Source organism: Lygodium microphyllum, chromosome 25, assembly GCF_053477565.2.
Source record: "Lygodium microphyllum isolate KBCC chromosome 25, Lygodium_microphyllum_v1.1.10, whole genome shotgun sequence".
Lineage (NCBI taxonomy): Eukaryota > Viridiplantae > Streptophyta > Polypodiopsida > Schizaeales > Lygodiaceae > Lygodium > Lygodium microphyllum.
In genome coordinates, this window is record NC_141159.1 from 14026949 (window position 1) to 14043918 (window position 16970).

Genomic DNA, 16970 nt, shown 5'->3' on the forward strand with positions numbered 1-16970 from the left:
GAGAAGTTTAGTATTCAAGAAATAAATACTGCTTTTTCTTGAAGGGTGAGTGGGAGTTATACTTATTTTATATCCTATATATGTATATGTGTGTGTGTGTGTGTGTGTGTGTGTGTGTGTGTGTGTGTGTAAAGTTAATAGATGAATTTTTTTTTAAATTAGACATATGAAATTATATGATATTTTAATGGTTAAACATGTGCATGCAATGTGTATGTACTCCAAAAACATCCACAAATGCACATATAATATTAAAAAATAGTTGATTTTTAAAAAAATTGAGCATATGGTATGAGAGTAATTTCAATGATTGAACATGTTCATGCAATGTATACATGCTCTAGACCACACATAAATGCACATAGACTATAGATACACACGCACAATACATGCACACATACACACATATATGCATACACGCATATGTGCTCATAGACAACATATATGAGAAAAAAAATGGATATGTATATTTATTTATTTATTTATTTATAGTAAATAAGAGAATGGATACATGCTCACAAAACACACTTACGTACATGCACACACACATAGAAACACACATATCCATACATAAATGCATACATGTACATATGCATGTAATGTATACACACATATACATACACATATGTACATATTCACACATATGAGGTGAAGAAAGATGAGAGGTAGGAGGAAGAAAAAGAAAGAAGAGAAAATAAAAATGATGAGAGGAGAAGAGAGGACACACGTTTATGAGACCACACAAATAGAGACACACATATTAAATGCATGTACACACACACACACACACACACGTGTGTATGCACACAAAAGCATAGAAAAAACAAGAGGTAAAAAGGACACACACACAAAGACTATAATAATATAATAATACATACTATAATAATATAATAATATCCTCTACGACAAGGCCTATTATGTATTATGTTATTCCTTATATTTAAAAATAAGAATTAGCTCTCAATTAAGCAACCTATTGGTCAACTTTAACCAAGTCACATATATCCTTTAAAATCATATTGTTTAGGCTCAATATTATTTAGGATGATACATAACTAAAATTAAATAAGGTTGCAATATATCAAGTAATTCTTCATATGCAAATCCATGTATGTAATCTATCTAAATAAACAAATATTTTTAGATAGAGTTATCTTAAACTTTCAAGTACTCATAAACTTGAGATTAGCCTTAGTTTATTTATGTTGTAAGCAAATCAAAACTTAAGTTTATTATGTATAGTCATATTTTAGCTCTTGTGTTTTTGTTTTTTTTTACGATCTTCATATCTAGAATCTCTTATTGTAAGTGTATGTTTTCATACTAATTTTATTTTCTTTGAAACTAATTTTGTTATAAAAAGATTTACAATTATAGCATTATTTTAGCATTTTTTAGTAGGAATATTAAATTTTATTTATAAGTGTATTAACAATCCACTTTCAACTAGTATCGAGGCCCTTTATGAAACTTATTCCAAGCGGTAGTGAGCTAAACTAGTCCTAGTATGGCCAAGATTTAAAATGAGATCTTCCAAGCTCCTTAACATTTTGTAGCTAACCCCCACGACAAGGCCTCTTATGTATTGTATTATTTTTTATATTTGAAAAGAACAATCAACTCTCAATTAAGCAATGCATTAGTAAACTTTTAACAAGCCGTGCATATCCCTTAAAATCATCCGGTATAAGTACAATATCATTTAGAGTAATACATAACTAACATTAAATAATGTTGCAATGTATTCTTTATATGCAAATTCTATTTCAACAAATGTAGTGTATAGTTATATTAAAGTTTCAAGAACTCATAAGCTCCAGATAAGCTTTAGTTTATTCACCTTACAAGGGAATTAAAACCTAGGTTTATTATGTATAATCACATCTAATTTTTTCTTTTTTTTAAGCAGTCTTAGTACTTGCAAGTTTTTATCGTAAATATACATTTTCATGATAATCTCAAACTCAATCTCTATTATTTAAACTCTATCCAAAAAATGAATTCACAAGATAGTTTCTCCTTATAAAGTCCATTGTAGTGTAGAACTTTCTTAGACTTTCTCTATTTCATAAAAATTCTATCTCTTGTATTCTTACTTAAGTTCTTTTAACTTTTACAGAGATAAGTGACACAAATCAAATTAGTAAAAAACAATGTGTTGACATACTGATTAAATTTAGAGACATCTCAAAACTTAATCACACAACATAGTGAACTCTTTTCTTTTTCTCAAGAAAATTCAATACTTTAACATAACATACCATTGTTTTTAATTACACATTTATATCGACGATAATCTATTATTTACACAAAGAATAAACTAAACTAAACTTTTAAAAATAATATTATCAAATATCTATTCAAAATAAATTAATGTTTACTATTAAGCATGAAATGCTCAACTTCATTCAATCATTATAATTATTATAATATTTTTGTATATATCAACTAACCTACTTTTACATACAAAGATCATATATTAAGTAATATTTTTAAAAAAAATCTAATATCCTATTTACATTTCAACACACATAAATACATTTAAATACAAAACAAAATAGTATAAATACTATTATCATCCAATGTATTATTGTTATAAACTTAGATTAAAGTAAATCATATTTTAAGTTACTTTTACTTTTCATTTTCAAACAAATGCTTTTTTTGTTTATTTCATGTTTTGAAAAAAAAAACATGATTTACAATTTCTTAAATAGTACATTAAATTCAAATTAGTTGAATTTGTAAAATGTAGTAGTTGTTAACATTATTTGTATATATATTGTTTCATTAAACTGGTTTTGGTACATTTAAATAACTACATTAAAATTATATTACTTTGTTGGATTTAAATGGTTATATAAAGCATGTAAAATATAAAATGTGATTTGATTATATAATTGATATATTATATGGAAATTGTGATGGTATTTAAGTATTACATACACACACACACACAAAAGCTAAGAAACGATCAATTTAATTTTGGTAAATAACATCAAATATAAGTATTATTTTAAAATAAATTTAAGCATTCGTATAAATAACCATGCATATCTTCAATACGTAACATATAAAACTTGAATAAATAATTGATTTTCAAAAAATACATTTAAATTGAAATATCATTATAAACACCATGACATAATATTTTCTTTAACAAAATATGTGAATTTAAAACTAATCAAATATATTAACATACAATCAAATCTAAACATATTCAATTGCTTGTTCTTGAATTTAATAATTGCTTATTTTAATAATCATAAAGTGATATATATTAATGATATTTAATGCAAATAGTTATACTCGTGTATACCTTTCACTCAATACCAAGTAATATATATCAAATTCATATAACGATGAGTAACACCAAAAGGAAAGTGAAAGATCTTTTTCCCAACATTGAAATATAAATTCCATACAAAAGTATGGCTTCTCTTTTTTAAAACATAAGTCTCAATATTCAACATCATTCAATTGAATTTAACTTGTTTTTAATGAAACAACAAACAATCATAACAATTTTAAACAAAAAATTTACATGAATGATGTTTAAAACTTTCAAAAAAACAATAATTTTAAAATATAAGCACAATTGTAGTTTTTTTTAATAATCAAATCATTAGAACTAAAAATTGTTCACAAATTTAACTATCAAATTTTCTCTCTAATTCATACAATTAATAACAAAATTCGACAAAACAAAATAATTTTTTTACAACATATATTAGCTATAGTATTTTAAAATCTAAGAATATTGACAAAATTTTACGCAATATTGATAAAAATAAATATAAATACTTTTTTTCTCTGTAATCGATAAAACTTGCAAAAAACTACACACACACACACATTATATTTTATATTGCAAAAAATCCTAATTGATTTAACAACAAAAACTTTTTGTCTTTTTTATGTCACTCTCTCCCTCTTCTTATTAATCAAATTAACATAAAGAATTTTTCTAAAAATATAACTTTTAATAAAATATAAAAATATAATTAATATCAATTTAAAAGAAAATAATACCCTTTTAAACAACTATCGAGGAAGGTTTAAAAAATTCATTAATATGTGTTAATACCCCCCCCCCCCCCCCCCCAAAGTCTTTTTTTCCTCTCTCCCTCTCAATCACTTCTCTTACTCGCTCTCTCGCCATCACTAGAGAGAGAGAGAGAGAGAGAGAATGCATGCTTGTGTGCATGAAAAACCACCAAAATTTCTTTTTCTCCATCATATATACCTCTAACAATCACGCAAATAGCAACCTTATTTGTCCAACTCATCTAGTCTTCTAGATTTTATTTCAACTAGATAAAACAACACGACCAATAAGGAGGGGCTCTCTGTGTGTGTGTGTCTCTCTCTCTCTCTCTCTCTCTCTCTATAGTATTGTTATTATAATTAAATGTTATTATATAAATTATATTTAACTTATAATTCATATGTATATTTATAAATAATGTTGATTAATATTTAATTATTATATATAATTATCATTAATCATTAATATATGTTATATTGATTAAATATCAATTATAAATATATGTATGAATTAGAAGTTAGGTATTATTTGCATAATAATATTCAATTATAATAACAATACTTATTTATTAATAGTTAATTACTATAGATATTTATCATTAGTTTATTATTTATATTAATTAAAAATATAATAGATATGTTATAATTATTAGCATGTATATAATGATTAATATATATAATGATAGTTATATATCTATTATATTTAATATCAATAATACATATGATATAATTGTATATTAATTCAATAACATATACATTAAATATAATCACATTAAACATTATTGTGTACATTATGCTTACTCCAATTTCGTAGCAAAATGACTGAATCAAACGGACAAAGAGGAAATCCCAGAAGGACAACATTAATAAATGGAATTTCTCGAAGACAATCAAAACATTGCCAGTAATACAAAAGAAATGGTCGCGGCCCAGCATCTCCAGAAACCGCCACAGGCCTACAACATCCACCCCCACTCTAGAAAACAAGGCAATTCTCGATTTCGACAAACAAGTGTGGCATTCGTAGTGCTACGATTCTGCTAAGGAGCAGGAAGAATCACAGCATATTGTTTCTACCCACGAAATTTCACGGAGGTCCCTTGATTCAAGTTAGAACAGCAAGTATAATTTCTCAAACTTATCCCTTGCATTCGGACTGCACATACATCTTTCTACCTTGAGACCTCGTGTCCTCTTCCCAAGCATTTGTAGACTAGTTCACCAACTGCCTTGACCGAGCTTCCGGTGAACTGCCTTGACGGAGCTTCCATCGCAACTGTAAACTATGTTAGACTCCTAATCCTGCTTCTTAGAACACCTCAAACCCCATACAAAGAGACTCCCAGCTCTCTTTTTGATATCAATGTAGGCATCAACCCACAAGGCATGGTGCAACTCCATCTCCATGCCATACTTATTCCCACCTTCTTGCCTAGAACTGCTTGATGATATGAATGAGATCAGATTCACTGCCTGTAGAAACTTTTTCGCCCACCACCACTCTTTACCAAATCTCTGTTCTTACCTCCTAGGCCATGACTCCCTTCTAACTACTCTACGACCCCCCTCTCCTCTAACTTTATCAACTCCTCGATCTTTCCGTATTGTGCTAGTAATAGATGCGAAACGGTCATACAACCTATTTCATGGAGCACACAGAAGGTTCCAACATGGAAAAAATCAGACTTTGCATAGCGCTCTCCTTCAGTCTTTGGATGTGAATTGGACAGCCTTCTGGTTTCTACAGATGCAGCAGATGCATCTACTCCACCCTTCGTTTGTAAGCCCAAACATTGATACTATCAATACACAGTCCCTGGCCTTCCAGGAAATTGTGTAGTGCATAGAGATTTCTAGGAAGGTAGTTGATGATGCTTCTACCAGCGCAAGAAAACAATCTGCAGTTCATGCCCAACATTGCTCACACAGTCTACGAGGTAGCTCCTCCTTTACACCATCAGCACATTGCATTTGCATTGTGTCCTACGTGCTGTACTACTTAAAACACACAAAAGACACTGACAAATAAAATTTACACAGATGACAAATTGAACTTGAGAACTCACAAGGTTGGAAGTTACAATTTTCAAAGTTCGAAGTGCAATCATAGCAAGATTCTCTACCTCCTGATAATGCAAGATGAAATCGTAATAGTCTACACAATTGAAACCCAAACCATTATCATCAACCGATCAGTGCACCTCTGGCATTTCATAACACATACATTAGCTTGTCCTTAAAGATGTTTACCGTACATCCTGCCTCTTCCACAATCAGAAACTTTCAGCAGGCAGGTAATTATCATCAACCGATCGGTGCTACGAGAACAGAAATTAGCACCTTTGGCATTGCATAACACATACATTAGCTTGCCCTTAAAGATGTTTACCATACATCCTGCCTGCTCCACAATCAGAAACTTTCAGCAGGCAGGTAATGTGTTCATAATTCTATAGTCATTGGACTCACTCAAGCCAAAATGGTTCCCCTCAAGCCTGGCGTTTTTATGCCACATTCCTCCTTCCAGAAGTTGCTGACGATCAGCATAACATAAAACTTGATACCATATCTAAAGATTGGTACTACCCGAAACACACACCCTTGTACTTTGGTACGACTGCACCATTAATATCTCCATAATAATTGGAGCTCTGACAGGGAGCCAATGTAAGCAATCAGGTCCATCCCAGACGTTCTGAGATAATTCTTCTTGTTTTTTCTGGTTTTTAGTAATGCGATAATCGTGCCCTTCAGCAGTATTTTTTTATGGGAATAGCACCCATCTCTTACCCAAAGGTGAGACACCTCGGAGCCACCCAATTGTGGGGTTTTGAACCTTTCGCACACTCTCCCAAACAATTGGGCTGCCGCTCTTTTGTAAGATGGCTCTTATTGTTTCTCCAAGATGGTTTGTGAAAATTAATAAAACTTCAACTCCAAATTACTTCAGAGAGAAGGGTGAATATTTAGACCCGCTTTGGGTTCTATATACAGCAACAAAATCACATGAAATGTGAATCAGAAAAAGTTGCATAGATTGTATTTACTTCGATGCAACTTCCAAGGAAAATGAAGCTTCATCATCAAAGATGGATCTGAAAGTGTTATGGTACAGAATCGTTATAGTTCCTGAGACTACAGTAGGATGTGAGTTGATTGTGGTACACCATGCCTGGAGTTGAGGTCTTTCTTTGCATTCCGGAAGGACACACATGGTATACCGATGAAGTGCTGAACTTCTTGCCCATCCTCATACTTGTACCAATGAATATGTTTCTTATTGCCACATAGCTTTGGCAACTGGCATTTGTTCATGCTGCAAAAGCCCAGATGGTAACTGGTTCGTTGTACAGATTCGAGCATTCACCTAGGCCACAATCTCTGCAGATGCAAGTTGCCACTTCAAGCACAGATTCATCTTCTCATCATTGACCATGGTATCATCGGTCCCAGACTGAAGCTCACGAGTGAGCAGATGAGCAGACCAATTTGCTTGTGTTCAAGGAGTTTCACTTACGGTTTCTCGGCCTTTATCACCGCCGCTGGAAATTCAAGGTCCTCACACAGAAGGTGAACACGAAAGCAAAGAAGAGTGGGAAAATAATGAGCACTGCTGCCACTTCACCCAAGAAGTCCCTATGGAATCCATATGTTATGTGCAAAAACTCACTTATAGTTTGGTTTCCTGTGCCTCCTGTAGGGAGATTAACTATCAAACTTGTTGTTGTCCTATCACTATACTGGGAGGTGATGAGACCATTTACTGTCCAAGCTGTTGGGCATATCCAGTAATACCACCTCCACCATTCTGGCAATTTCTGCAAACCCAAGGATATACATGAATATTGCAAGTAGAGAGAGAGAAAAAAAAAAACACCAAACAGAAATGTGCTGTACAAGAGAGTGCAACGCAGTGTCTCACCGGTCTTGGGACCAAGAACCCAGAGAAAAGATTGAAGATTGCATAGAATGCTGATGCCACAATTGCTGCCACTTGATGGTTAGGGGTGATTGAAACAGCCATCATTCCGTAGTAGGTGAAGTATAAAAATGTGCAGAACATGGTGAACAGAAACCAGAGGCACTTATGCAACACCCACTCAAATCCCATCATTGAATACACAATAAATCCATACATTATTGTCTGGAAAAAGACATATGGCAGTTCGATAACCACCTGTATGTTAGAGCACAGCCAAAAACACATTAGACAAACCATAAAACAATCATTAACATCCAGTACATGTCAATGCCAAAGATCGTATCAATTCTCACCTGAGAGAGAGCATATGGCATAGCTGAGTACATCCCAGCTCCCCTCTCTCTATAGAACACAGTACGTTCCACTGAGACAACTGGCTGCACTGTGGAACAATTGTTTATTCCCAAAAAAAGTGTAGCACCATACATCGCCCCCATCACAATAAGAAGATCTCGCTGCTTCTCTCTGTTTAATCATCAAATGACCAAGATGTCAAATAATGCCAAAAACAACAGGAGGGATGACAACGTTCTTTAGATGCCTCAGAAGTGGAGGGACTCACATTTTTGTCCCAAGCTGCCAGAAGATGGTCCCAAACATGAGAGCTGATATAAAAGTGAAAGAAAAACGGACCAAGTTGTAGCCAGGACTCCGCCAGTAGGTCAAGTGCTGCTTCCACAGCAATGACTTGAACTGGCCCAACAAGGACTGAGAGAACTGAGTGGGAAAATATAAATCCTTAGTTCCAGGAGCTGGCACACTAAGCTCCTTGACGTCCTCTTTGTTCTGCCTGCATTCATGCAAAAATGTTATAACACTTCAAAGTCTCTCCAGAAAATTCTAAAATGTACTGATTGAACTCTATTACACCAGTGCCAGGAGTCAGGAAAATAACAAATTCTAGCAAATAACATGACTGTCCTCAAGATATGCAGGCCCAAGCAACCACACCATTCCAAACCCAGGTGTGACAGGTAATTATTCTTCATTTTCAAGCTTACGTCTAGGGAGACAGTTTCTGTGCAAGAGAAACCCAGAAATGGCGAACATTTGTTCTTCATTTTCAAGTTCATGGGAAGAAGACTCACTGTGCAAGAGAAGACTTTCGATATATTTCTGCAAAGTCCACGTTGAGGCGCTGCTCCTGTGCAGCATTGCTAACTTCAAGCATCCATGTAGCTGGATTGTACTTGTCTTTGATCCTAGGAACGCCTGGAATAGCCTATCAAAAAACAAAAAAGACAATCTCTTTAAGAAAATTTTAACTGGTTTGATTTGTAGGGTACAGCAGGTCATAGTGAATTGGTTTGATTTGTAGGGTACAGCAGGTCATAGTGGCATTATCAATAAAGAATTAAACAAAAAGAAAGGTCGCCCACTGAGTACCTCAAAATATTCAATGATCTTCTGTGAATGCATGCCTAATGGCCCTGCATAGATGACTTGTCCACCTCGCTTCATCAACAAAAGCTGCAAGAAAAGAGTAAGTTCAGAATATGCCCATGCCATTTGTTTTATGATGTCACAAATACACTGACATATACCTCATCAAATGATTCAAATATGTCAATGCTTGGTTGATGTATTGTGCAGACAACTGTCCGCCCTGTATCCACTGTATTTCTTACTGCACGCATGACAATGGCTGCTGCTCTTGCATCCAGTCCAGATGTTGGCTCATCCATGAAAATGATGGATGGATTGGCCACAAGCTCAACAGCAATAGTAAGTCGTTTCCGCTGCTCTGTTGAAAGACCAGTAACACCTGGAAGTCCTACTAGTGCCCCACTCATGTTGTCAAGCTCCACCAGCTCCATAACCTCGGTCACGAATTGCTTCAATAAGCATTGCAATAATCAGAACCATGTTAAAGATGCAGATCTCAAGTTTAAATGGCACACGTTGAAGCAGCAGTAACTGCTTACAGGCTTACCGTTTTGGTCTCATGATCTATGTCTGATGACAAACGAAGCCAGGCAGAAAACATAAGTGACTCATGAATGGTAAGCTGAGGGGAATGAATGTCTGTCTGCTCACAGTAACCAGATACCCTGGCAAAAGTTTCCTGTTTTTTTGGGTAGCCAGAAATTCGAATATCTCCTTCGATGTAGCCACCAGTTTTCCTGCCTGCAAGGACATCCATAAGTGTGGTCTTTCCAGCCCCACTAACACCCATAAGAGCAGTGAGCACCCCAGGCCTGAATGATCCTGTCACACCCCGCAGCAGTTGCAAGCGGTTCTCTGTCACTCCTGGTCCCATCATTTCCTGGAACCACCAAAAAATATCCAATTACACGACTTGAAAACTAGGAATGCATACACTGAGAATGTGTTAAACACCGTGATTCTCGATTTTCACATTGACAAAAACAACACAGAGAAAGAAGAAATGTTTGTGCATTTTCCATCGGAAAAGTGCAAAGATGATGATACTTCACTTCCTGTTAAAGGTCCACACACACAAGTGCTGCAACTGACGAAAATCAAAGGATGTGTAGCATACCACAGGCATGTCCACGTAGTATTTTACATCCTCAAAAGAGATGGACAATGGCTGAAAAGGAAGAGTCATTCCATGCTTGACTACAGCTCTCTCAGAACCTCGAGTACTGCGGCTGTCATAGTGCACAGAACTGCTTGTCATGCGGTTCATCTGTACTTCAACTGCATATAGAAATTCTTCAACATTGGAATCAAAAACACCCCCAGCATCATTTTCTCAAAATGTAGGACAGCTGGATAGCAAGCTGCATCTTACAAGTACTATTTCCATCTGATGATGACAAGGATCTGGCTAAATGTCTCCGTCTTGAGCGTTTCATTTGGGCATCAAGGAAAATATCTTCCTCTGTGCCTCCACTAGAATGCATCTCTGCAAATGCTTCCTCAGATATCACTGCCTGAGGCTTTCCAATTGCTACACAGAAGTAGTCAGACATTTTAGAAGAGGACCATAGTGTGAAAAATCTTCAACATTGAACATTACAATCAGTACTTACGATGAAGATACGATAATGCCAGTGTGAAGAGAAGGTTGAAAATCACAATGAATCCAACCAAGGCAGCAACACCAATCCAATAAAAATAAGAATGTGTATAAAGCCCACGGTTTTCAAGTATCACAACACCTGCAGAAACATTGCTTGCATTTACTACTGTACTCTGCAGAAAACATCAAGAAATCAAGTCACAGCCTGCCAACAGGAAAGCTTTTACTTCACCACCTAATGCATTATATGTAGAACAAAGAGATCGGATTTTACCCATCGTGGAGCAAGAAACTCATTAACAGTGATTGCAGTTTCCCCATAAGCAAAAGGTGACAGATAGTATCCCCATATCCACCATTTTGGAATTTGGTCTGTGAGAAGAAAGCCACTGTCAAAGTGCTGGAACAACCTTACATTTCAGAAATGCTGAGAGAACTTGTGAAGGTATCAAGATAGCCCACTGACCTCTTGGAATAATAAAACCTCCAAGCATGAAGATTACCAACAGTACAAAGGAACCACCAGTATTTGCAACAATCATAGAACGACAGGCACCCCCAATCAGGCGAAAAAGGGATGACGACATTTGATGCATTAAAAACAGTAGAAGGTACTGCCGGAAAAACCTGCAATGTGCAATCTCAACTCCTTAACGTGTACATGAATGGGGAAATATAACAAGAAGATAAAAGAACTTTTCTTTACCTGCTCGGTTCGGGTGCAAATCCAATAACGTAGTATGTCAATGAAACCCAAAGGCCAGATTCTACAATCGACTGAGGAATTCTCAAGAAAAATGTTGGCAGTGTATAAGCCCATGCTGGATAAAAGAGGAGGTCTCGTTGTTTAAAGAATACTGGCAATCTGGATATTGTTAATGCCATCTCCGCAAAACCATTGAACATGATGATAACCAGACAGAAAAACAACGCCCCAAGGTAGTAGCTGCCATCTTCCAGGTCTGCTTTCAGCCTTGTCCTTAGGAAAACAGTCATTGCAATAAAGGCCACAATAATGAGCTGCAACAAAGGTAAGATACCGTGATCCATTGCTCTTGTGCTTCAAAAAGGCAAATAATTAATGGCTTTCAAAAGGAGTTCACACAGAACTTAAAATCTCAAATAATACTGCACCTGCACGCCCTTAAAAATGTAGACAAATGAATTGCGCTTCATAAGAAGCCATTCACGCGCAAAGCATGCTTTGAAAAGGTCCATCTTGCCAACTGAATATCTACTGAAAGACAATGCTGCCCTGTGACTCTTCTCTCTTGGAAATGGATGAGACAGCTCGTCGGCATTGCGCCTTCCAACATGGAAGTGCTTAAATCTATCTACAAATTCCTTTACTGAAACATAACGATAGGGCTTCCTTTTGTCGAACCAGTATTGCTCCTGATCTTTGCGTGAAGTGACCTGCATGATTAGGCCACTTTCATGCCACTTGAATTTTCCAATAGGACATCCACACACATATTTCTGCCTCTGTGGAGGGTCCCTCAGTTACAGAAACAACTGCAAAACTTACCTCCTGCAAGAAATCTGCAGCACCCTTCCTTTCCGGGCATTTGAACCCACAAGTTTCAAAGAACTCCAAAGCATTTTCTCTTGGACCTTGATAAACAATTTGCCCTTCAGAGAGGAGGATGACATCGTCAAAAAGCTCAAATGTCTCCGGTGGGGGCTGTAAAAGAGACATCAAGATGGTTCCTTCCAGGACATGAACAAATTGCCTGAGGCACTTCACGACTTGAAATGTTGTGGAGCTGTCCAAACCAGTGGATATTTCATCCATAAAGAGGGTCTTTGTTGGACCTACAATCATCTCACCTGCACAAGTAAAAGCATGAGTAACACTATAATAAGAGCTGCACATATCTCTAGCAAAAGATTTAAATAGATCAACCTGTGGTAACCCTCTTTTTCTGGCCTCCAGAAATTCCTCTTCTCATAGGATCACCAACCATGGTATCAGCACATACATCCAAGCCAAGGATCTTCACAAGAGTTCGAATACAAATGATCATTATTATGTAAGGCCCACAGAAATGTACAAGGATAGACAGTACACTCTCAGCAACAACAATACCTTTAAGGTGTAGTCAGTTTGTAGGTTACCCTGAATCCCTTCCAATGACGTGGCCTACTCTTGGACAAGCAGGAAATTAGTGGCACATTCAACATAGCAAATAACTCAATATAGACCTAACAGAGTTATATTCCTATTAAAATACCTTCATGAATGCATCAACCTCAGCATCAGGAAAAATACCAGCTTGTTTCTCTCTCTTTGCAAGTTCCAACAGCATCTCTGAAACAAGTCAGTATTTCACCGGATGTTGTTTAAACTGTTTAACAGCACAATGCCATCATTGGAACTCAAAACTGGCATAACTCACTAACCATATCTTGTTCCAACTCCTTGACATTGGGCAGAAAAATCCAAAGTCTCCCTGACAGTCATTTCTCCAATATGCAGATCATGCTGGCTGATATATGCAGACGTCTTTTGAGGAACAAATTCATGGAGGGGATGGCCATTGTAGGTGATGCTTCCTCTAGTCTGTCAAGATTTAGCTCATTACATACACTTACAAAGATCCTGTACAACATCTGCAAAATTGCTGAATACTTTCAGGCCTTACTTTCAAGGAAGGGTCCAATTTTCCAGCCAGTGCAAGAAGAAGACTAGTCTTTCCTGATCCAGGAGGACCTAGAAGAAGTGTCATCCTGTGAGAATAGAAGACATGTGCATGGGTTAGGGAGTCGTGGCTTGAATCTCCAGACTTCGAACAGGCAGTTCACAAGGTACATTTATTAAACCTTTTCCTGCTAGTTATAGTGTTTTCAACGGTAGCAACTACTGAACCTGCTAGGCTTGATTGTGCCACTGATGTCTTTCAGAATGGTAAGACTAGCCTTTTTTGCTGAAGATAAATGAACCATCCCAAGCAGACCCTGCAATAATTCAAGTCACCAATACTAGGTCATTGCCTCAGTTGCATGCTGCAAGTGAATCATCTCAATCAAATGGTACTGTTGGCCCAAGGAGCTGACCTCTGTCAAATTCCGAAGGACATTCCATAGTGTGGGCAAAGCTCTGGCCCCTACAAAACATTTTGCATCTATCGTGAAGTTTTCGAAGCGTACTTCTACTGTTGGCAACTCAATTCCCACTCTGAGCACAACAATAATGGTTTAGAGCTCTGCCAGAATGAATACATCCAATTTCACAAATATATACCAAAGTTTATTTTGATCACACCAAAACAACCTGCCTGGAGCCTTGCAATTGTCAAACTATAAGCGGTAAAGAGACACTCATTGCACGTACTTGTCAATTCGATTCCTAAGCTTGATGAGAAACTTTTCATTGTCTTCTTCCGTAACCTTGATAAGGTTATCTATAAGCATCTGCCTTTCCACGATGCCGAGATGTCGGACATCTATTTCCTGGGCAATCATGCGACCTCCTTCTATACTCTTCAAGATAGAGGTTCTGAGCCTGTCATAGGTTGGAAGTTTCTCAAGTGCAGCCCACTTAAGGGCTTCTTCATCATCATCCTGAGACTCTCTCCTTGACTGCAATGAGCGAGTGAAAACATCATCAGGGCCCCTAGAATGCCAACTGCGTATACTCGGATTCCTGGTAGTTCTGGTCATGCTCCTGCTGAGGGTATTTCTCAGCTGAGTGCCCCAAATATCTATATTCTCGAGCTCGACAGCCTGCGCCATGGCCGCACAACTGCAATAGCTTCCCTGATTCTTGCAGAGATGACCTCAATCAACAATCAGTTTCTGTATGTATTGGCAGTGGCAAGTTGAGATGCTGCAGGTGCCCCCTAGAGTCAGAGCTGAAATAATGGACTCCCTCTGATTCTTGCAGAGATGAACTCAATCAGCAATTAGTCTTACGTATTTCCCGTGGCGAGATAAGATGTCGCAGATATCCCCTAGAGTCAGAGCTGCAACAATGGACGCCCTTGTCAGTTGGCAGTTGTCTCCTTTCAGGATCAGAGGTGAATTTCAACAATGGACTTCTTGTAAAGCAATGTTTCCTTTTGTTCTGTCAAAAGAAATGCGGAGCAATGTTTCAGCCCAATTAACAGTAGCCAGAAAGTGACACTGAGCTATCGAAATTGAGTGCTCAAACCAGAAAATGGGTGGATTTTCCACAGCACGATGAAGGGAAGCCCTTGAGTTAGCGCGCCGAAAAGGCGACGATACACTTTGTTCAGATTGAGGCACTCAAAGAACCCGATTCCACTACAATGTCCACAAAATTTGGCTTGCGCGATGGACTGGGAAGCGGTGATTGGGGAGGTGCCAGTATGTGGGATAAGGGAAAAAGGGAGGGGGTGTAGGGAGAGGGAGAGGGAGAGGGATAATCGGACACGGCAAACAATGGAGAAGGGTCTTCTAAAGGTACCGACCGACAGGCACTGTTGGGAAAGACGGAAGGAAGAACAGTCAATCGAGACGGGATTGGGGCATGGGCAAAATACGTGCACAGGGAGGGAGAGAGGGAGGGAGGGTGTGCGAGTCTGAGAGAGAGAGAGAGAGAGAGAGAGAGAGCGCTCCGGACCAGCAATTGGGCCAAGCACATGCGCCTGCATACTTTTTTAATATAAAATAAAATTTTATGTTTTACTTTTTCGGATTGAACTAGTCAACGAGGACCTGGTCTTTCTTCCGGATGCCCCCGGAGTGAGCCTCAATGCAATGCTTCTTCGCGTTAAAGCCCGCCTTCAGCAGCCAGGGCCCAGCAGACTCCAGAGCTGGCTATTTCCTACGCTGTGCGAGTACGACCCTTGAGAAGTCCGAACTCCTTTGTTGCCACACCAAAGAAAGGGTCTTCACCAAAAACATAACAGTTTTGGTAAGTCAACATTTTGGAGGGACTTTTGGCTCAAGCTATGTAATGGTGCAAGGTTTTTGTCCATTTCAAAGGTTCTTTTGGAAAATTTTGCAATTCATTTGTACTATTTTTATAGCTAAGATTTTTAAGAAGTTTAAGGTTCTAAAGTTTCTTTTTCAACTTACTAGGGGATGTTTTTGAGATTTTTGCAATTCATTTTTACCATTTCTATGCACTCCCACCCACAAACAAAAGAGAAAAACCGGAGCAAGTGCCATGCGCCCAACACTCCTCCCCCCATGAAATGCACGCATTTGACCTCACTGCTCGTTGTGAGTGTACACTACCTGTTGTTCGAGGAGCCTCTTGGCGCTCGCCCACCTGTACCCCCTACCTAAAGCCGCACTATGCCCATCATTCGAGGATCCTGCCCACCGTGCTTGGGGCACCCTTCATCGTGACATCATGCTGATGGACAATGTATATATACATATATACGATATATATAATGTTAATATACATATAGATATGATATATTATTTATATTATAGTCTATTCATTTTATAAGACTAACCTTTTTATATATTATATTATACATATTAGCATATATATAATAAATACATACATATAATGCTTATCTTATATTTATATTATATAACATCAATTTATATATAATACACTTATATATTAATATTATATTTGTATTACGTGATATAATAATATTATAATGTAATATAATATCGTTAATATATTAATGTAATATTTTTAATATTACATATATTAACAATATTATACATATATATACATATGTATGTATATGTATATATATATATATATATATATATATATATATATATATATATATATATATATATATATATATATATATATATGTATACATACATATGTATACATATATATACATATGTATATATACATATTATATATATATATATATATATACATATGTATATATATATACACATGTATACATATGTATATACATATCTATATACATATACATATGTATATACATATGTATATACATATACATATACATATGTATATACATATGTATATACATATATACATAT

The 16970-nt window shown here is 36.5% G+C and overlaps 1 protein-coding gene across 1 annotated transcript; it reads right to left on the reverse strand.

The window, feature by feature from the left end:
- Positions 1-7061: 7061 nt before the first annotated feature.
- Positions 7062-15559, reverse strand: LOC148013930 (ABC transporter G family member 36-like). The gene is made up of 25 exons (XM_087666984.1): positions 15172-15559; positions 14353-15084; positions 14076-14196; positions 13888-13976; positions 13664-13748; positions 13422-13581; positions 13253-13329; positions 13108-13161; positions 12925-13015; positions 12547-12848; positions 12153-12434; positions 11725-12038; positions 11485-11645; positions 11293-11390; positions 11029-11191; positions 10788-10946; positions 10533-10693; positions 9963-10295; positions 9574-9864; positions 9416-9499; positions 9118-9251; positions 8592-8819; positions 8323-8494; positions 7970-8224; positions 7062-7865 (listed from the first exon to the last, which is right to left on the reverse strand). The coding sequence occupies exons 2-25, from the start codon at positions 14751-14753 to the stop codon at positions 7581-7583; spliced, it is 4500 nt and encodes a 1499-aa protein (XP_087523110.1). The 5' UTR covers positions 14754-15084; positions 15172-15559; the 3' UTR covers positions 7062-7580.
- Between the last annotated feature and the right edge of the window lie 1411 nt (positions 15560-16970).